Source organism: Pipistrellus kuhlii, unplaced genomic scaffold (genome assembly GCF_014108245.1).
Source record: "Pipistrellus kuhlii isolate mPipKuh1 unplaced genomic scaffold, mPipKuh1.p scaffold_m20_p_15, whole genome shotgun sequence".
NCBI classification, from domain to species: Eukaryota; Metazoa; Chordata; class Mammalia; order Chiroptera; family Vespertilionidae; genus Pipistrellus; species Pipistrellus kuhlii.
In genome coordinates, this window is record NW_023425460.1 from 10695311 (window position 1) to 10717363 (window position 22053).

At 49.9% G+C, this 22053-nt stretch overlaps 1 protein-coding gene across 6 annotated transcripts in view; it reads right to left on the minus strand.

Moving 5' to 3' along the window:
- Nucleotides 1-1347, minus strand: part of ADAMTS14 (ADAM metallopeptidase with thrombospondin type 1 motif 14) — a 78022-nt gene extending 76675 nt beyond the window's left edge. For 3 of the 6 annotated variants that reach the window (XM_045581760.1, XM_045581758.1, XM_045581757.1), the window contains exon 1: nt 950-1347. In XM_045581760.1, the coding sequence (XP_045437716.1) occupies nt 950-1274 (325 nt within the window). In that variant the 5' untranslated portion in view covers nt 1275-1347. The remainder of the gene's footprint in view (nt 1-949) is intronic. The other 3 variants (XM_036438223.2, XM_036438221.2, XM_045581759.1) reach the window with 1 other exon arrangement.
- Nucleotides 1348-22053: the final 20706 nt, after the last annotated feature.

Below are 22053 nucleotides of genomic sequence, written 5' to 3' on the forward strand. Positions count from 1 at the left end.
GCGGCCCCGTCCTCACACAGCCCTCCCTGAACCCCGGCCAGGCCAGGCAGGAATGACAGCTCCCTGGCTCCCAGGCCTGGTGATTCATGGGTCCGGGCTTGGGAGGAATTTTCATTTCCACACGGCTCTATCTCCTGCCTCCCCAGCCCCCCTCACAGCGCTGATAAAATCCGGAAAATGATGTGTCCTGAAAATCCCCCCACGGCCGGCTCTCCTCTGGTTTACCCATCACAGCACGGGAGCCCCAAGACACCAGCTGGAGGGGTCCGTTCAGCACATGAGCAGAAGCTCACACACAAGCAGCCACCCTGCCTGGGAATTATGGGAGCTGCCTTTCAGTGTTCAGAGCCCCCAGGAGGGCACCCCCACATTGCCGGGTGAGGGTGAAGTGTGTCTGGTCTGTGTGTGAACAGAGCGTGACAATGCTGGGGCGAGGAAGGAATGTGTGTTTCTGCGCAGGTGTGTCCACTGGGGTGTAGGGTAGCCACCTGCCAGCCTGATTCTATGTGTGTGACAGACACTTGCATACATGTGCACACATGCATACAAGTTGGAGAGAGAAGACACTGAAAGAGAAAAACACACAGGAGAGAGAGAGAGAGAGAGAGAGAGAGAGAGAGAGAGAGAGAGAGAGAGAGAGAGAGAGAAACCCACAGCGACCAAGATGTATAACCCCTAAGAAGAGAATCCCTATTCCCAAATCCTCTCCTCGGTTGTCTCTCCCAAACTGGTGCCAGAAAGTTAGAGAAATCACAGGACAGCGTCGGTGCACAGTGGAGAGCACAGAGCTTAGCCTCAGTGTGCGCACCGCCTCCGACCCGACCGGCTAGGACGCTGCTCGGCCAGCCCCTCAGGCAACAGCGCGTCACCCTGACCCTGACCCTGACCCTGACCCTGACCCTGCCCGGCGTGCACCCCGGACCCTCCGCGCCCGCCCGCACGCACGCACCTGGGGTCGGGCTGCCCGCGGCGGCGCAGAGCGCGCAGTGCAGGGGCAGCAGGCAGGCGAGCAGCGCGCCGAGCGGAGCCATGTGGCCGCGCGGGGACGCGGGCCGGCCGGGCGCCGGGGCCCCGCGCTGCGGGCTGCGGACGCGGCTGGGTCGCGCCCAGGGTTGCCCGAGCGCCGACCGGCCGGCCTCCGCCGCCACCGCCTCCAGCCTCGTCGCTTCCCGCCCTCCCGCTCCCTGTCCCCGGCGCGGCGCCGCCGCCTGGACCGCTGGCTCCGGGCGCCCGAGGCTGGCGGCGGCGGGAGAGCGATGCAGCCAACGTGCCATCGCCCCCTGTGCCAACTGCCGGCCGGCCCTCCCGCGCCGGGAGGCTCCGGGACGCGCGGGAGCGGGCGAGGGGGCGGCGGGGCGGGCCGGGGGTGGGCACTGGGCGGGGCGGGGCCGGGCGCCGGTCGGAGCGGGGGGCGCCGCGCTCGGGGGCGGGGCGCGGAGCTGGGGAGCGCGGTGGCGTGCGGCCCCGCCGGATCGGAAGTGCCACGCGGAACCACAGCTGCGGCTCCGGGAGCTGGGCAGCTGGGCGAGGGTCCCGCCAGCCGCCGGGGCTCTCCCGCACTGACAGCCCGTAGCTGCTTTCCCAGGCTCCTCTGTTCCCCTTGCTTAACCAGCGCAGCCCTCTAGAGCCGCAGGGCAGAAGGGACTTCCGACTGCATTTGAGAGGGGAGAGGGTGAGCAACCCCCAGAGTGTTTCCTTAATGCCCCACTAACCTCCAGACCGCTTGGATCTACCTAGTTTGCAGACTACAGGTCCCTGAGCCCCAGCGCTGTGTGACTGGCCCCAGTCAAGAAGAGCAGGGCTGAGCCAGGTGAAGAGAGAGCCCTGGCTTTAGGACAGCCCTGATGGAAACCTTAGCTCTGAGCCTCCATGTCCTCATCCATGAAATGGGTGTTAATTACAGCACGTAGTAGGTGTTCAATAAATAACATCTATTTCCACCTCTGGCACCTGCCACGCAGCCTAAGGTGGGGAACACAAGAGTCTGAGAGAGAAGAGTGGATGCTGGGTGTGCAGTGTTGCCAAGACCAGTTCCGTAGTCGGGCCAACAGCCAACTCCTGCTCTGCGCTCCAGTTTTACTCTATAAATGTGTTCTTAATGATTTGCAAATGAGCTATATTTCAAGCAATTCAAAGGAGGGAATAGGATTTTTTTTTTTTTTTGAGAACTGTGGAATAAAGAATCTTTGTGGAAAGTGTATCAAGACCCTAATCTTTCTGCCTTTGAGTTCAAGCATTGTGCTGTAGGGCTTTCTTAAAGGGAGGTCAACTTGAGGATGGAAATTCTCTAACCTGACTTCTCTTGGGGATCCCTGGGTCCCCTGAGAAAGGACTTGGGTTCCTTCCCTCTTCTCCCCACGAGAGGTGTCCCAATCTGCACCCTCGCTGGGCTCTGAATATGCTCCAGCCTTGTGGGCGGAGAGCTGGAGTCTTCATCCCCAGGACCCCCGCACCTGGCTCGGAGACTCCCATAGGTAGGGCCTGTGGAATAAATGAAATGACATTGAGGTTTTGGAAGGTCAGTGCTCTTATGAAGCAGCTACAGAGAACTGAAGTGATGTATCCCAGGTCACACATTTGTAGCTGGAATCAGGACCCAAGAGCCTGGTGCTGAGTGGAAGAGAGAAGCAAGATTGGCCATCAGGAAACTGTTCTAGGCTGGACTTTGCCAACTACAGGCCATGGGCACATCATTTTCCTTCAGACTGCAGTAGCTCTCTGTCAAAGGGGAGATCCTGAGGAATCCTGGAGTCACAGATGCAAACTCTAGAGACCTGTGGAAGTGCAGAGTGTGTTCTATTCCAAGCAAGACCAGAGCATCCGGTTACAGTCTTCCCTCTGTATCCTTGGGAGATGGTTCCAGGACCCTCACAGATGCCAAAATCATGGATGCTCAAGTCCCTTATGTAAAATGGCATAGTATACACATGTAATCCATCTTCGCACACAGGCTACTGCCGAGTGTACATACACACCTCTTCACTCACATGGACTCAGCCTAGTGCTCAGCACGTGGCAAATTCAGGTTTTGCTTTTGGAGCTTTCTGTAATTTCCCCCCCAAATAGTTTCCATCTGTGGCTGATTGAGTCCTTGCATGTAAAACCTGCAGATATGGACAGCTGACTGTATTTGGAAATGGCACCGCCAAACTAATCTGTATTAGGTTCGGGAAGAATAGAGTTCCTTTTCTCCATTTTTCTGTTCCTTTAAAATCTGGGAAGTCAAGAGCCAGACTGCGGTTTTGTGTGTGAAGGCTGATGGAGCAAGAATGCGAGGGGTACATATGTGTCCGTGGGAACAGGAGATGACTAGGCCTGGAACTGTGTCCACTCTGGCTCTCCAGGAACCCACTAAGAGAGAACCGCCTTCCCTCCCAGGGCCTCAGTGTTCCCAGCTGCAGAGTGGGGGCCCTGTGGGGACGGAAGGGAAAAGTTATGGCCTATGATTGCCAATCCTCCGCCTGCTGCAGGCCATCTCAGAGAAGCTTGCCTGGGAAACTCAGGCCTAAGGCCGCTCCCCAGACTCCGCCCCATTCCTTCCTCAGACTTGGTAAGTCAAGAGGGACAGACCACAACTGGGACCCCAGCCGCCTGACGCAGGAACAGTGGGGCTGGGGCCCTCCCTGGACCAGTCTTGGCAAGCAGAGAGCAAAACCTCACCCTGATTCGCTACCCCACTCCCTTCCCAGGGGTACAATGGTTGCTTTTGTTGGCAAGTATTGGATGTCCAAGTTCTTTTCTACTGAGGAAGCCTTTGTTAGGGAGAGGGAGCATAGGAACACAGCTCAGCGTCTGGGCCAGAAGGTGGGGGAATGGCCGGGTGGAGGTGAGCAGGGCCAACGCGAAAAAGTGTACTGGCATCAGCTGGCGACCCTCTCCCGTGGACACCTTCCGGGTCCTCTCCTCGCCTCGGGGTTTTGCACGGAGGAGAATGGCTTGGGTGCTTCTCTTGCTGACAGTCCTATGCAACGGGCTTTCAGTCCAGGGCCCTGGCAGGAGCGGGACAGGTGCAGCTCACCCTGCATACAGTCAGCAGCCGGTCGGCAGGCATGACAGGTGCGTGGGGAAGCCTGAAGAACACATGATCCGGGGAGGGGGATCCTGCTCTGGATAAAGAAGCTGGGCACGCAGGGCTGTGGGGATTTGGAGGGAGAGGGGCTCAGCGGGAAGTTCCCCGGAAGACATGGGTCTGAGCTAAGCCCGCAGGAGAGGAGAAGAGGACGTGCTTCTGAATGAGCCCAGGCGTGGAGGTGGGAACAGACGCCCTGAGTGAGCGACCCCCTGCGGGGGAAGGCGGTCCTGGCCCGCAGCCCATCCTCCCTGGAGCACAAAACCCAAGTTGGAACTACAGGTGCCCTGACACAGTCTCCAATCCATTGTTCACCCCCCTTATACACGGCAGTAAACTGAGGTCTAGAGGGGAAGGGACTGGCCCCTGGTCACACAGCTAGTTTAGAGGAGGGCCAGGACCCCGGCTTCAAAACCAAGGCCCCTGCCCTCTCACCTGCAGAAGCACAGCTTCTCCCCAGTTCCCTCCCGGTCCCTTGCTCTGCCTTCCAAGAGGAAGATGAGAGGGTATGAGGTTGAGACAAAACTCCACACCTCAGGGGAAGGCATAGATGCCCCCGATCGCAAGGAAACAAGAATGTCAGCCTGAGAGGCCAGGCACCCCTGAGGGAGGGTGCGTGGGCTGCACAGCGGCGGGCACAGTGTTGTCACCGCTCCGGAGGCGCAGCAGGTGGCTGTCTTTGGTTGAGTACCAACTGCTATGCTAAGCACTTTGCATGTTTCCCTGAAATACACACAGAGGGTCCCTTTCTTATAACCTCTGGTGTGACCAGCGACCAGCTGGGCCTTGGCATGCTCTGGAGAGGAGAAAGGGAATCCCACCCTAACTCAGGGGAACCCGCCACCATCCACCCAGTTAGGAAACCGGACAGCCAGAGCCACCCTAGTCACCTCTCTCACGAGCCATGTCAATCACTTCTAAGCCCTGTGGTGTCTGCTCTACAGGATCCTCCCCCTTCCCCCCGCCCAAACATAACTACTTCTATCTCAAATGCACACCCCATCACACCCAGGCCATCAGTACCCCTCTGGACACTGCCATAATATGTCCTAACAGACCCCACCCCCTGCCCTGTTCTCTGGCCCCTGAACCTTCCCTCCAAATACATCTGGAGGAGGTATCTGAAACACACCTCAGGTCAGGCAGCTGCCTCCCCTACAAAACCTGCAAAGGTTCTGTTGCCCTTATGATAGAGACCAGACACCCTAATTCAGCCTTGGAGGCTCTGCACGGAGTAGTCCTGCCAGCCCTCCTGCAGCCCTCCAGCAAGCTCCTTGAGTGCACGCTCGCCTTGCCTCAGGGCCTTTGCACAGGCTGCTCCCTCCAGCCTGGAAGCTCTATTCTACCTCTTCACTCAATCAATCCCTGCCCATCTGGGGGGTCACCCTTCCAGTCCTCTCTTCCTGAAGCCTGTCCTGTCCCATCAACACGGTCAGACGCCCCTGTTGTTGCACCGCCTCCGTGTCCTTCACAGCACTGGTCACCGTGGAGCTTCACGGGTTCTATGTGATTCACAGGTTCATATCCGCTTCCCCCACTAGACCGTGAGTCCATGGGCAGCAGGGACCTCGTCTGGACTTTCCTCCTCACGGTGTCCCCAGTGCCTGTCCTTGTTTGGCATCTAGTGGGGCCCTCCATCTACACGGGTTAAATTAATAATCAGAGGAAAGGGAGTTGGAGAAGGAACAGCTCATGGAAACTTTGGGGAGTTGAGTGTTTCCCAGAATCACGTCGTGCTAGGGGAAAACTTGAGACACACATGTTCTGATTCCACCATCAATGTGAAGGTCGGCAGCAGGCTCCTTGGGGGAGCAGGGAGGGGGGTGAAGAGTCGCCTCTGTGCTCCCCCAAGCCTTGATAAGATATTAAAAACAACAAAATCGTCATCATAGCTGCCACCTGTCGGCCAGGCACTACATATTTACATCGGTTCTCACAGAAACCTTGCAAGTCCGTCTCCTCATCCCCATATACAGGCTCATACATGGGCCCTCATACGTTAGGCGATTGGGCCCAGTGCTCACCGCAGGTTCATATCGGGGTCCCACTGACACCCAAGTCAAATTCCACCTCACAAGCTTCTGAGGATAGGACAGTGTCTGCATGAGGTTTTTGCACCCTCACATCATAGAGGTCACCTTCGTTTTATCTTCCTCTTTTACTTTTAAGAACCTTTTTGTTGCCATGGCCAGTGTTGCTAAGCAGTTAGAGCATCAGCCCACACACCAAAGGGTCAAATCCTGTTCAAAGGTATGTACCTGGGAAGCAGGTTCCATCCCAGGCCCTGGTTGGGGCATGGACAAGAGGCAACCAATAAATGTCTTTCTCAAATCTGTGTTTTCCTCCCTCTCTCTTCTCTGTCTCTCTCCCATTCCCTGCTTTCCACTCTCTCTGAAAAGCAATGGAAAAAACCCTCAGGTGAAGATTAACAAAACAAAAACAAAAACAAAAAAACAAAAAAAACCTTTTTGTTGTGAAAACTGTAACATAGAAAAAAGTTTTACAAAGAGGTAAACTGAGGCCCAGAGAGCAAGGTGACCCCTGAGGCCACACAGTGAGTTTGTTCAGGGACAGGATCACACCCTGTGACTCCTGGTCCCGGGCAGATCACCTTGGAGCACCCCCACTCTTAGTCCCTCCTGTGCTAGAACTGTGGGCCCCTTCACCACTGGTTCCCACCACAGTCCAAGGAAGAAGACAAGTGTGGATTCCTTTCTCCTGTGGCCTGAGAGCCATCGCCCTGCTAAGAAGTTCTAGGGCTGTAGTTCTCCAGTCAGGGTCTCCCAGGCCAGCAGAATCAGCATCCCTGGCTGTTTGTTAAGTTTTCAAATTCTCGGGCCCCAGACCTCCTCAATCAGAAATGCAGGGGCGGGCGGGGGACCCAGCAATCTGGGCCAGTGGTTGGCAAACTCATTCGTCCACAGAGCCAAATATCAACAGTACAACGATTGAAATTTCTTTTGAGAGCCAATTTTTTTTAACTTTAAACTTCTTGTAACGCCACTTCTTCAAATTAGGCTCCCCCAGGCCGTGGTATTTTGTGGAAGAGCCACACTCAAGGGGCCAACGAGCCACATGTGGCTCTCGAGCCGCCGTTTGCCGACCACGGCTCTGGGGGATTCTGCTCATCTTCAAATATACGTCATGATTCTGAGCAAAGCCTTGAAGATCGGGGTCACATTAGGACTGGGAACAAACTCACGGAGGCCCTGTGACCTGCTCTGAAATAAAGGATGCCATCCTCACCTCCCATCCGGTCTCCTGAGTCTGGGCTGGAGCTGTGTCTGAACTCTGGGCCCGGGCAGAGCTCCAGGAGCATCCAGAGGAACCAGAGGAACCAGAGACCATGCCTCGTGGCCTCCTCCACATCACCCTTCCCCTCCTCCGCCCCCAGCATTCCCTCTGCACATTTTCTGGCAAGTGTCTGAGGGCCGTATCTAGGCGACGCGGCCGGGTGCAGCTAACCACTATGAGTTGTCATGCATTACGGAAGAGCTGATACCCCTGAGACCAGCTGAGCCATGAGGTCAGTTAAAAACAATGCTGTTTGGGCCCCGTGCGTGGACGCTGTGTGGCTGTGGTTGCTGCGGGTGGAAGGAAGGGCTCAGGGAGAGGAGGGCTCCTTGTCCTCAATAAGGAGGGAATGCCAAGAAGGCCAGCTGTCCTCCGGGAACTCTGTCTCTGCCATTTCCGCCTCTGAAACGGGAGGTCAATGATTGCGACATCAGCATCCTTCTCACCAGAGCCCAGTGCAGCCCCTGACCTTGGCCCTTTGGTACCACTAGGGGCGGGCAGAAAGCAGAGTCCTCACCCATGTCCTGGAGCCCCTCGGGGGTGATAGGACTCAGAGGGACCTGTCAAGGGCCTGCATCTCACAAGCCTTTCTTCTAAGCCTGGTGTCCTCTTAGATGCCAGGCGTGGCATCCTGCAGCAGTGAGGGGCCAGGCCTCCGTTCTTTCCTCTCTCTACCAGGGGTCTTCAAACTACGGCCCGCAGGCCACATGCGGCCCGCAGAGGAGTCTGATCCGGCCCGCCAGGTTTTTTGGGCAGTGAGCGCAGCCGAGGTGTTACAGTAGGAATTAGTAGTTCATATAGTCCGGCCCTCCAGCTCTCTGAGGGACCGTGATCTGGCCCCCACTTTAAAAAGTTTGAGGACCCCTGCTAGACCATTTGGGTTACATGTAACCAAAAAAAAATTTTTTTTAATTAAATATGGCCTACCGTATGACTCCACATAATATGGAATACTGAAGCAGGCCTGTTCTGGCCTGGTTCATTTGGCGTCTCCACAGAATCATCCAGAACCCCGGTTTCGTTCTCTTCCCACTCTGCCATGTTTGGTGGTTAGTCTCGTCCTCGGGCTTGTCCTTTCTTGCTTACAGAAGAGCTGCATTGACTTCCCGGCAACATATGTTCACCAGACACAGCAGTGACCAGAGGCAGTGGAGGAGGGAGTTCTTTCTTGATCCCTCTTTTTGAAAATGTTAAATTTCCAAATACACACAAAAGAAGACAGAATAGTATGAAGACCCCCATTTTCCCATAATCCAGCTTCAATCAGTATCAGCTCATGGCGGTCTTATTTCCTTGCACCCCCTCCCCTCCACACATTGGGGTATTTTAAGGCAAATTCCAGCCATCATTTCCCTTTTAGGATCAGTAGCTAATAGGTAAAGACTGTCTTTAGTAAAACAAGACAATATCGAGAACTAAAACCGTAATTCTTTGTCACAGCTAACAAAATTAACCAAAATCCCTAAAATGATCTTATATCCAATCATTGTTCAAATTTCCCCACCGCACCCCAAAATATTTGTTGTTGTTGTTTTTTAAGACTTGGGTTGTTCAAATCAGGGACCAAAGAAAGAGCTTGCATTGCACTGGCTGATGCGTCTTTGAAGAATCTTCCCATCGGGACCATGGTGGGCAAACTAGACCCAGGGCCGAGTCCAGTCCAAGGCCTGCTTGTCAGCACACCCAGCACCTCCACCTGCTTACACAGTCACTGGTTCTTTCGTGCTACCTGGGTAGACTGAAGAAATCTCTACAGAGCCAGCCAGACTAAAATATTTACTACTTGGTTTTTACAGAAAGGGTTTGCTGATCCTTAGCATGAACAATTTCCCCTTCTCTTTTCTCCTCTCTGTGTTTTCAGTTGAGAAACCAGGACATTTGCCCCGTACAATCCCGAATTTTTTTGTGCCCCTTTTGTAGATCAAGGCAGAGGTTTCAGAGGCCCCCGCAGCAATGTGCCTTCAGGTCTCTGTGTCCAGAATTGCCCACAGCAGAGGCCCTCCTCGGAAGCTCATGGCCGCTCATAAGAAATTAATCAAATGGGGTTCCCATCAGAAGGAGGGAGGGGAGTGGATGGTTGCTAGGTGGGAAACCAAAGGTGAGTTCAACCTTCCAATATGAGTCATCTCAGCAAAATGCTGGAGCGTGTCAGTCTCCCTCTGTCGGCTTTAACCAGTCAGGAGCCCCCTCGAACCCAGGACAGAGGTTCTCCCTACTCCATCTCCCAGCTCATGGTCAACATCTAACAAACCCTTGGCGCAGCTCCTCTCCTCAGAGATTTAAACTGAGGTCCAGAGAAGTTAAGTAACCATCCCAAGGTCACACAGCTACTAGACAGTGGCAGAGTTGGGACTTGGAGTCAGCTCTTCATACCCCCAAATCCATGCACTCCATGCTGCTGTAGGGTCTGGAAGCACGTTATTTCTCACCAAATTATTAGCTTCATAGTGGCTCTTCATAGGGCATGGCTCCCCAGGGTGCCTGGAACAGGGCTGGACCCATAGCCAGCTCTCAGGAAACTGTGAGCCACTGAATAAGTCCTGTGCCCTGATTCCCTGTGCCCTGTGCCCTGTGCCCTGTGCTCTGGATAGATATGGTCCCTGCAGCCCCAACTCTAAGGTGAGAAAGGATATCAGCCTGCATGGATACTCAGGCCTTGGGAACTGAGTGAGGCTTGATACTCATTATCCCACCCAACAGCTAATGGCAACACCCCAGTGGTCACCATTAGTCACCCGTTCTTCACCGGGACTCAGAGCTGCCCCACATTTAAGCCCTACTGGCCTCTATACTTTTTGGCAAGACCTCCAAATCAATTAGCCAAGTCAGCGCCGGGAAGCTAGGAGGTTTGTGAGGTGGGAACCGGGTCAGCAATCTCCCCCAGGGCCCCTGACTCAGTCACCAAATGGCTGCCTTGGCAGAGGGGCACGGGGAGCCGCAGGAATGCAAGGTCACAAAGCGAGCAAAGCACACGGAGAATTAAAGTACAGTGCGAAGTCCTAAATCCGGAATGAGCTAAAACAGGACTCTAGATTGCATGTTGCATGCTGCAAAACCGGAGCTCCTGAGTGAGGCGCTTCCCTGAGTCCACTCCAGCTGGCCTCGGAAGCGTCCTCCCACTCGGAAGTGACTGGCCTCCACCAAATGTTCAAAATAGGTCCGCATCCCCCTGCAGCACACGGCCAGAGAGCAGCTGCGAGGAGCCCTGTGGAGGCCGCCACACCCAGTGACCTAATGCCTTCCTTTCTGAGGCCTGAGCGCCCCGGGAGGTGGGGAGGCAGAACCCTCCATCACTCCCTGGGTAGTGGCTTCTGGAAGGTGCACCCCCATCAAAGTGCAAATGTCAGAAAGCAAAACACAAGACACAGATGGGCGTCCAGGGCCGGGTGGGGTTATGGTCACATGAAGACATGTCATTGGCTGGGGTCTATTCTGTGCTTTGGGTTTCAAGGGGCCCTCTGGCAGCTCGGGCTCAGACTGGACCCACCCAGAGCTACTGTCAGCTTTGGGGACTCCTTGGCCCTTCCTCCTCCAGGTGGGTCTGCAGCTGGGCCCGAGCCAGGTGGCTGCAGGGACTCAGGAACAGCAGCCAAAGCGAGAACCAAACAGCTGGTTCCCTTCTCCCTCCAGCCCCACAGCATCATCGACAGGAAGGGACCCTTACCCCCACCCTTCCCCCACCATTGGGTGGGTGCATTTGTTACCATATCCATGGGGGCTCCTTATAGCCCCACCAGGGCCCCCACTGGGCTCTTGTTCTTCCTCTTCCAGCTCAGCACCCATCCTTGTCACAAACTAAATGGTTTTGAAGGGTCTGAGATGTTACCCTACTTCTAGGCCAGTGGTCGGCAAACTCATTAGTCAACAGAGCCAAATATCAACAGTACAAGGATTGAAATTCCTTTTGAGAGCCAAATATTTTAAACTTAAACTATATAGGTACATTGTTATTAACTTAATGTAGGGTACTCCTAAACTGGCCTTTGCTAAAAACTCAAGGGGCCAAAGAGCTGCATGTGGCTCACGAGCCGCAGTTTGCCAACCACTGTTCTAGGCTAATCCAGTTTCCTGGCAGAAGACACGGAGCTTCTGGGTCAGAAACCAAGACTTTGTGACTCCGGGCACAGCAGGCAGCATGACCTTCACCTTTCATCGACCCCTCTCCTCCCCCAGGTCCCTCGGAGCCAAGTTAAAGGCAGGCCTGGGTGGGTGCTGTGCCCGCAGTGGGTCTGTGTCACAGCTGAGGAACCCCAAGTTTGGGAAATTCCAATCTTAGGGTTCCTAAGGGGGCTGCTAGCAGGCCTGCCCAGTCATCGCCGTTTGGGAGATGGGGGCGGGGAAGAGACAGCAAACAAAGCTGCCCTCTGTCCTGGAGACAGATGAAGATCTTTATCTGCCAGGGCCAGTTACTATGCAAAATCCCCAGAAACACAGTCCAGGACAAAAGCTGTGAGGAGGTATACGGAACCACAGCAATGGTCTCCCAGCAGACACTGGGGGAGCAATGCAGGCCTGTGAGCGGAGCGGGGAGAGGCCGCCTGTCCTCATAAGAGCTAGGTAGGCCCTGAGCCACATCCTCTTCTTCCCGTGGCTGAGCCCTGACTTGCAGGAAAGCATCTGGAAGCAGAATCCGAGACAATGCAGACGAGGGCTGGTGGGGGGGCCAGGCACCTGGGCCCCAGAAGAGAGAAGGAGGCGGCAACCAGGGAGAGATGGGGCACTTCCAGGACAATAAATGCCAGCTGTTACTCTGGCTGTGTCTCATCGTATGGCTCTAAACGAGGATAACACATCAGTCGGATGTCCAGGTCTGGGGGCTTTGGTAAGAGTCTGCGCTCTGCAAATGAGAAACTGAGAAGTACTCCAATAATGTCATGGGCGGCTGTGAAAGCCCTTTGTAAGCCCTACAAAGCTATGCAGGTGAGAGAGGCGATGCAGACTACGATTAAATGGCCACAAATGTGCCCTGTAAGAAAGGCTTAGAAGCAGAGCATATCCATGGAGCTGCGGCAAAGCACGGGCTCGGTGGCCATATGCTGGGCTCAGCTTTCTAAGCTCCCCGCCCCCAAGAGTGAGAACAGGGTGAAGGTGACCATAATGCCAGCAGCCACCTGCCCAAGGCCCCCACCAGGCCCTTTCACACTCACAGTGCCCCTGTGTGGTTTGCTGGGCAGGTGGGTATTCATTCTCCTGCTTGTAGATGTGGAAACAGAAGCGGAGGCCCTGGCCCGGGGCCACTGAGCCCAAACTGGAACCCATTCAGCAAAGCACCCAAGGTCCGGAGATGGAGGGGCCAGAGCAGGGCCAGAGGCAGGTGGTCTGCAGCATCTAGAGGCCTCTGCCCTGCTTCTCACAGATGAGATTGAGCATTGGCTGGGTGCTTGATGAGGGTGACCAATTCACCCAAGGTCTGCCCATGACTTTCTGTTTTTAGCATGAAAAGTCCCTGTCCTGGGAAAACTGGGGTCATTAGTCATGCACCATGTCCAAGCTTCAGAATGAGGCTTACTTCCTTCCAGGGGACCCCGGAGTACCCTCAGGTGAGCCAGTCTTAGCTCCTGCTCTTCACCCCACACTAGCTCCACTGTTGCCAGGAGACCTGCCTTGTGCAGGAGGTGGAGGTGCTAGAGAGGGGGCTGGGGTGGCTTGAGTCCACAGTGGTATGTGGAGAGGTGGGGGCAGGAAAAGGGGGGAAGATGCTGTAGAGACCTGTCTCTTACAAGCCCTGCTCAGGCTCAGCTCCACATGAGCAAGTGCCCACCTCTGCACCACTGTGGCCACCTGCCTGCTCCTTCCTGACATCCTTCTCTATCAGCTGCCCCTGCCCACCATGGTCCCCAGCCACACAGCCATGCTCCAAGTAAGAGCATATCTGCTAGTAGCTGGCAGAGGAGGGCGAGGAAGTGACTAGCCTCCTGCCCTTGAGCTCCTTCTCAGTGGTCACGCAGCTTCCTTTCCCCCACAGCACCTGCACCCTCTGCCATCATACCCTGCAGCAAGACGCCACCTCCACCCCACCCCCCAACGCCTGCCCCTCGTGCTCATTGCCTGGCTCACCCTGGGCTCAGGCTGCCAGCATTTCCCCATCCCTAATCCTTCTTCTTAAAATAGCCCTATTCTAACCTCAGTCACCATAGATGGGTTTTCCCTATTTTGAACTTCATGTAGGTAGAATCATAGTTTGTATTCTCTGGTGTTGGGTTTTCTTCATTCATACTTATGTGTGAGATCCATCCATGTTTTTGTATTGGTTGTTCACCATTTTTTGTTGCTGTGTAGCTTCCATTGCACAAATACACCACCATTTAGTCACCTATCTATTGTTAGTGGACTTTTAAGTTGTACTCCTCCGCGGGGAGAATGTGCAAGGATTTCTTGGCCAAGATTCTTGACTCTAGGGCTCCCTCTTCTGTTATACTAAAAAAATGTTTTCAGAGCGTGGCTTAGAGGCCTCTGAGAACTGCTTCCTCTGTGACCCTCCCCAACGTGTAGCTGGATCTTCTCTTGGTTCCTAACTCTCCTGTTCAGTTTAGGTTATACTCCCAGCCATTTCTCCTTTGAAGATTTGTCCTAGAAGGGATAGTTGGCTGGTAAGTTTCAACAGTTCATGCGGAGATTTCCATTTCACATGCTAGTAGGAAGATTAATTCGCATCATAATTATAAAGCACTTCCAAGGTGTCTAGCAGATAGTGAATATTAAATATGAGATGTGTGTATGCTGCTATAAAAAAAGAAGGAATTCTCATCATTTGCAGCAACCTGGATGGAATTGGAGAACATCATGCTGAGTGAAATAAGCCAATCAATGAAAGAGAAACACCACATGACCCCACTCATTTGTGGATAATAAAGATCATTATAAATTGATGAACCAAAAGATAGATATAGAGACAGTAAAGCAACAAGCAGATTGTCAAATTACAGCGGGGAGGGGAGGAGGATCTGGGGGAGATAATAGATCAACCGAAGGACTTGTATACATGCATATAAGTACAACCAATGGACATAAAACTCTGGGGAGGGAGGGGATGTGTGGGAGGGAGGGAGGGGGGCAAAAAAATCAATAAAATATGTTTTAAAAAATAAATTAAATAAATAAATAAATAAATAAATATGAGATGTGTGTAATAATTATAATTAATTAATATCTTCCTATTGGTCCCCTCTACACAAATCCTACCCACAACCAAAAGCTATTTCCTTGATGTGGGTCCCTCCTTTTTGCCTCTATGCCTCTGCTCCTGCTACTCCTCTCTCTGCACAGCCTCGGCCACCTGACAATCCTTCGAGAGCATCCTATTCTGGTGACGTCAGGAGATTAATGAAACCCCAAACCATCACTCTGGACTGCTGTGGCTCCACATTTCCAAGCCACACATCCCAAACCTTCTTTACGATTGTTTGCCAGTAGCCTAACTTTTATTTAGATCTTTTCGTCTGTGCCATACCCTTTACACACATCACCTCACTCTCCATGTGAATACTTTGCGTTATTGAAGTAGTTGACTCAATACAAATATTGGCCTCGTTTTATAGATGAGAACACCGAGGCTTAGAGAGGTCAGATACTGTACTCACCCGAGGTTAATTGCTAGTTGTGATAGAGCTGGGATTTCAGTCCGGCTTCCAAGGCAGTAAACGTGGTCATGGAGCTACAACGTCTGTGGGTCGGGAGTGCCTTGAAGGATAGACTCCTGTCTTGCGTGCTTTTGTCACTCTCTCTGTCATGATCCACACCTAGCAGCACCTGGCACACACAGGTGTTGAGCAAAGACTTCACTGATGAGTCACATAACGGGTGAGTGTGCACAGTGCATTGTGCTGTCCAGGGCTGTGGGGTTTGAGAAAGACACTTTTCTAGCTGAAAGGCAGGTGTTCGGGTTTCAGACACTGCTCAATTTCTTCCAAAGAGTCGTTAGTCAGCCTCTTACTCAGAACTTCTTTTTTTTTTTTTCCATGCATGTTTGAGCTCAGAGAAACATGTTTTCACAAGTCATTGGCCACTAGTAACCCCTCAAAAACTCCCGTAGGTGGCCAAGCATGGCCCGCAGGACACTCACAAAACCCACACCAGTTTTTTTTAACTCTATAATCCGAGGCCACCACTCTCACAGAAAACGCTCAGACCCACCGTTCTTTAAAAAAAACATCCGAAAATTAAGAACGCACTGATGAGTTAGAAATAATCTTTCCAGATGTTGGAATTTTGCTTGGATGTGAAATCACTCACTGGGCAGCTGTATGTGAGCCGAGCTTCTAAGAAAATGCTGGCCCCCACCAGAAAACCCAGGGTTGGTCCCTGCTCTGCCACTGGTTAGCTATGTAATACTGGGCAAGAACTTCTTGCCGAATCTCTCTCTCTCTCTCTCTCTCTCTCTCTCTCTCTCTCTCTCTCTCTCTCTCTCTCTCTCTCTCTCTTAATTAAAGACATAATTTTAAAAATAATTCTGGTTTTATCACAATGTTGTTAAGCATAGATGAAATAATGTGTGTGAAGGTCTTTGTACAAGTAAAGTCTATGCTCATATCAAGAGGGTGAGCCATGGGAGTCCATGGAGAAGGCTGGGCTGCCAGTTTTCAACAGCTACCGTGGGCCATTGGAGCAGATGAGTGAGCCGCGGAGGCAGCCTGGTGAAAGTGAAGAATGGGGCAGAGAACGAAGAGGCAATGAGAGACTGTGAAGTCAGAAAGAGAAATACAAGAGGACAGGAGAGAGTGAGGAGCCTGATGTCCGTCTAGCCCCTGTAAGTACCTGCGTTCTGGGAGAGTCCCACAGTGAGCTATTCTTATAGCAACCCTCGTTGTTTTAAATGATAAGAAAGCAAGAGATTCTACTGTTACTACTCATTTCTATGATATGCACCTTAGCAGTCTAAATTCCTGTTTTATTAGTCAATAGAGATTACACCCCAATCAAGGATGTTAGCCCTAGCCCTGTGGTTGGCAAACTGCAGTTTGTGAGCCACATGAGGCTCTTTGGCCCCTTGAGTGTGGCTCTTCCACAAAATACCATGGCCTGGCAACTCTATTTTGAAGATGTGGCATTACCAGAAGTTTAAGTTTAAAAAATTTGGCTCTCAAAAGAAATTTCAATCATTGTACTACAGTGGTGCCTCACACAACGAACTTAATTCGTTCCAGGAGCAAGTCTGTTATGCAGAAAGTTCGTTATGTGAAACGTGTTTTCCCATAACAATACATGTTAAAAAAAATAATTTGTTCTGTAGCATAAAATATGCTAAGATGACATAAAAAAAGATAAATTTTTTGTTATTATTTTTATTTAGATACATCTAAAAACATAATTTTTTTAAAAAAACACACACACATTTTTTTAATTTTAAGACAGACTAAGTAGAGTCTACCGAATCTTGCACATCTTCATCCATTTTCTGCTTTTTGGCCGATGGTTTCATGAAAAACCTGTCCAAAGTCGTTTGTTTTTCTCTTTTCTCCAACATCTGCCGGAAATAATGGACAAGAGTATCGGAGTAAAGATCGTTGATCCTGTTTGCTTCAGCTGAATCTGGATAGTGGGCATTGGTAAACTCCTGAACTGCTTTCCATTTGACCAGGATGTTCTTGATGTCAGCAGTTGGGATTGGTTGATTGTTTGATTGTTGCTCCTCGTTATCAGATGACGCTTCCCTTTGAGCATTGTCCTGTTGCTGGACCAGAAGTGCTTGGAGCTCTTCAGTTGTCAGCTCTTCTTCGTGTTCCTCAATAAGCTCCTCTACATCCTCTTCCTCTACCTCTAATTCCAACCTTTGGGCCACTGTGATGATGTCCTTCACCACTTATGTGTCATCAACTACTGCTTCTTCCTGGGTCCACGAAGGCACAAGCATCTTCCAAGCAGAAATGAGGGTCCTTTGTGACACTTCTTCCCAGGCCTTCTGTATAAGTCGTATTGCCATAAGGACATCAAATTTCTCCTTCCAAAACTTTCGGACAGTCATATTGTCTCCACCAAACTCGCATTCTTCAAACACCTTATTAAAGAGGGCTCTAGTGTAGAGTTTTTTAAAGTTCGCAATAACTTGCTGATCCATTGGCTGAAGAATGGATGTGGTGTTTGGTGGCAAATACTGCACCTTGATAAAAGGATATTTTTCCTGCAATATTTCCTCTAGGTCTTTTGGGTGAGAAGGGGCATTGTCAAGTATCAGAAGGGCTTTGAGCGGCAGTTCTTTTTCCAGCAAGAATTTCTTCACGGCAGGAGCAAAGGTTTCCAGAATCCATTCGTTGAAGATAACTTGGGTCACCCAGGCTTTTTGATTGGACTTCCAATGGACGGGCAGTTTGGACTTAATAACGTTAGTATTTTTCTTGAAAATTCTTGGATTTTCAGAGTGATAAACCAATAGAGGTTTGATCTTGAGGTCTCCACTGGCATTAGACGAAAACATAAGGGTAAGTCTGTCCTTCATGGCTTTGTGTCCTGCCAATTTCTTCTCCTCTTTTGTAATGAAGGTTCTGCTCGGCATTCTTTTCCAGAAAAGACCCGTTTCATCGGCATTGAACACTTGTTGTGGGCAGTATCCTTCATCCTTAATACATTTTTGAAAGTTAATAGAGAACTTTTCTGCTTCTTTCTTGTCAGCACTGCCAGCCTCACCATGCATAGTAACGCTGTGGATTCCACACCTTTTCTTAAATCTAAAAAACCACCCCCTGCTGGCTTTGAATTCTTCTTCATTATCTTGATTGCTGCTACTTCCAGGGACGTTTTTCTTTAGATCGTCATAAATTCTCTTGGCTTTGTGACAGATAATATCTTGGGTTGTTACGTCACCTTTCACCTGCCTGTCCTTAATCCAAATCGCTAATAGCCTCTCCATTTCCTCGTGGATTGAAGACCTATGTTTTTCATGAAATAGTTTTGATACTCCTTTGGCTACTTTGGCTGATTTGATTGCATCCTTATTTGTCAAAATGGTGAAAATGGTGGTCTTGCTGAGGCCAAACTCTTTGACGAGGTCACACTGTTTTACCCCACATTCACTCCTTCTAATTATTTTCTGTTTCATTTCAACAGAAATCACCTTCCTGCTTTTTTTTAGAAGCCATGATATAAAAAAAAATATTGAGTTTAACTTAAAAGGACGACTGCCGTGATACGTGCGTGATTTAATTCGTAATGAAGAACGATTGCCGCGATACGTGCTTAAGTTAAGCGCAGTGACTAACGACTGCCTGCAGTGCCTGCGCGGAAGGATGCAATACATTGGCAGCGATCGTGGAAGCTCGGGCGAAGCAGTCGTGGAAGCTCGGGCGACTTCGTTGTGTGAAACGAAGTTCGTTGTATGAATCATGAAATGAAGTTCGTTGTGTGCAGCGTTCGCTGTGCGAGGCGTTCTTTATGCCAGGCACCACTGTATTGATATTTGGCTCTGTTGACTAATGAGTTTGCCGACCACTGCCCCAGTCAATTTGGCTCAGTGGATAGAACATGGACTGAAGGGTCCCCGGCTCGATTTCCGTCAAGAGCATGTACCTCGGTTGCAGGCTCAATCCCCAGCCTTGGTCAGGGTGTATGTGGGACTCTCTCTCTCTCTCTGTCTTCCCCTCCTCTTCCATTCTCTCTAAAAATCAATGAAAAAATATCCTTGGGTGAGGATTAATTTTAAAATTTTTAAACAATTTTAAAGGGTGTTACAAATGTCCTTTTAATGCTACCTTAGTTGGGTGGGTCCCATATAAAAATATTCTCAGTGTGGATTTGTAACTACCATAACCCTGTCCCCATCATCTACCATGGGCTTAGATCTCTGTTAAAACTGACAAAAAAAAATTCCCTTCATCTAATGGAGTGTGAATTAAATGGTGGTTGCTATACTTATCAGAGCCTTTTGAATCTTTTTGAATAAAATAGAAAGACTAGGATAGTCTAGTTTGGTAGTCAATAAATAAATATTTCATTCAATGTTTGTTGAATAAATATTTATTGAATGAATAACATTTGTGAAGTCAAATACTATAGAATAATTATTCTTAAATTTCCCCCTGCTGCAAAATACCTAGAGAACCTGCATTAAATATAAGAGCCTGCATCAGGCCCTGGCCGGTTTGGGCCTGTGGACTGAAGGGTCCCAGGTTCAATTCCGGTCAAGGGCATGTACCTTGGTTGCAGTGGCCACATCCCCAGTAGGAGGTGTGCAGGAGGCAGCTGATCGATGTTTCTCTCTCACCAGTGTTTCTCTCTATCCTTCTCCCTTCCTCTCTGTAAAAGAACCTGCATCAGGAAGCATAGATGAAATTGAAAATAAGTAAGAGGCATTCCAAGGTTCCAGGAACCAAAGAGGTAAGAACTAGAGAGAAAAGCAGACAGACCTGCCTTGGGTGCCCTGAGGGCACGTGCCTCTGGAGCCTACGTTACAATAACCACAGAGGTAAAGAGCAGTGACATCGTGGGGTGGGGGGCAGAGGTAGGGGAACTGAGGCTGAGATCATCCCACATAAAACCTAAATAAATTCTCAGAGGGCTAATAATATCCATGAAAGGATAGACTAGAAAAAGGGTCTATTTACTGGGAAAGGGAGTCAAGTACGACACTTGTTTGTCTCAGTCTCAACTCTGAGTGGAAGGACAGAGTGTCTCCTACAGCGTCATAACCACAGCCTGACCTTCCCGACATTGGAGGTTCAAGTTTACACTGCCGGTGTGGGTGAGAAGGTGCCACCCCAAAATACAAGCAAAAATAGCTGGGTGGGTAACACTGGGAGACGCCTCCCAAAAGCAAATGCAGACCTGCTTTGGGGTGACAGTCTCAACCCAGGCTTTGCAATATTCCCACGGATGAAGAGCCCCTAAGCCTGAGCTCACCGTCTGAACTTCTGAGCAACACAGCAAGGATACAAGCCACCCAGAGGGATGATCCAGCTGATATCACATGATAAAGAATTAGATGTGCCAAAGCTTCAGGTGTTAGCTAGATGTAAAATTTTAAAAGAGTATGTTTGAATGTTTTTAAAAAATGGTTAAGGAATAGAAAACATAATTATGAAATTTAAAACAATATGAAACAGAGTACATAAATAAAAATATAAATCATTAAAAGTAAAAATTAACTTAATAGCCAAAAACTGTTTTGGCTCGGTGGATAGAGCCTCAGCCTACAGACTGAAAGGTCCCAGGTTCGATTCCGGTCAAGGGCATGTACCTTGGTTGCTGGCACATCCCCAGTAGGGAGCGTGCAAGAGGCAGCTGATTGATGATTCTCTCTCATCGATGTTTCTATCTCTCTATCCCTCTCTCTTCCTCTCTGTAAAAAAATCAATAAAATAAATAAATAAATAAATAAAGTTATAAAAAAAACATTAACTTAACAAAATTCTGGAAGACCCACACTCTGTAGGTAAGACTGAGGGAAAATAGGCCCACTCACACACTCATGGTAAAAGTGAAAACGAATGCCACGCCTGTGGATGGCACGTATATACATATACACCCGTATTAGCATGTACATATATACATCCTATATATGGATATTTGTAATGTACGTATACATGTAATTTTTAACAAAAGGGAACATGCATAAAATTCAGATCCAACTAATCAGTTATGTACTAAGTTGATTGCAACATTGTGAGAACAAAAAAATTTTTTAATAATTTAAATATCCATAAATAAGGGGCTGGTCAAATAAATTATATTTCACCCATATAATAAAATGCCATGCAACCATTTAAAATAATAAAAGAATGGGGAAACTTTCTATGTGCTGATATGGAAATATCTTCAAATTATACCTTTTAATAACAAAATCAAAATACAAAGCAAGATGTATAACATGATTACTTTTGTGTGAAAAAGGGAGAAAATAAGCAATTTTCTCCCTTTGCTTAGATATGTTATACTAGTTATACTAGAATTTGCTTATATTTGTGTGAAAATACCTCTGAGAAGACACCAAAGAATCCAAAAAGGAGAGAGGGGGCACCTGTGATGGTGAGTTGGCAGGGTGCCATGGAGAAAAGGGGCAGGAGCAAGAAGATTCACTGTGTATCTTCTTATATTGTTGTTTTTTTTTTTATCTTGGACAATATATTGCCTAATTTAAAAATTCAATAAGTGGATTAAATAGTAGACTAAACACAGCAAAAGCAAGAATTAGTGAATTACAACAAAGAACTGGAGAAAATAATGGGAAGTCAGTACAGAGCAGAAAGTAGCAAATATATCTCATTCATATTCCAGAAGGCCAGTACAGAGAATGAGGGAGACAGGACAGCAAGGGCTAAGGGCTAAGCTGTTTTCCAGGATGGTGAAAAATGCAAATCCTCAGATTCAGGAAGAACAAATCCCGAACAGGATAAATGAAAAGCAATCCACACCTCCAGAGACATCGGTGACACCCAGAGTGTCACAAATCTAAGCTTAGAAGTCATTGCTCTGAACAGAGAAGACTATGACAGTGGCCCAGACATCTTAGGGCAGTGGTAGGCAAACTGCGGCTTGAGAGCCACATACGGCTCTTTGGCCCCTTAAGTGTGGCTCTTCCACAAAATACCACAGCCTGGGCAAGTCTATTTTGAAGAAGTTTAAGTTTAAAAGATTTGGCTCTCAAAAGAAATTCCAATCGCCGAGACCAGTTTGGCTCAATGGATAGAGCGTCAGCTTAGGGACTGAAGAGTCCCGGGTTCGATTCCGGTCAAGGGCATGTGCCTTGGTTGCGGGCACATCCA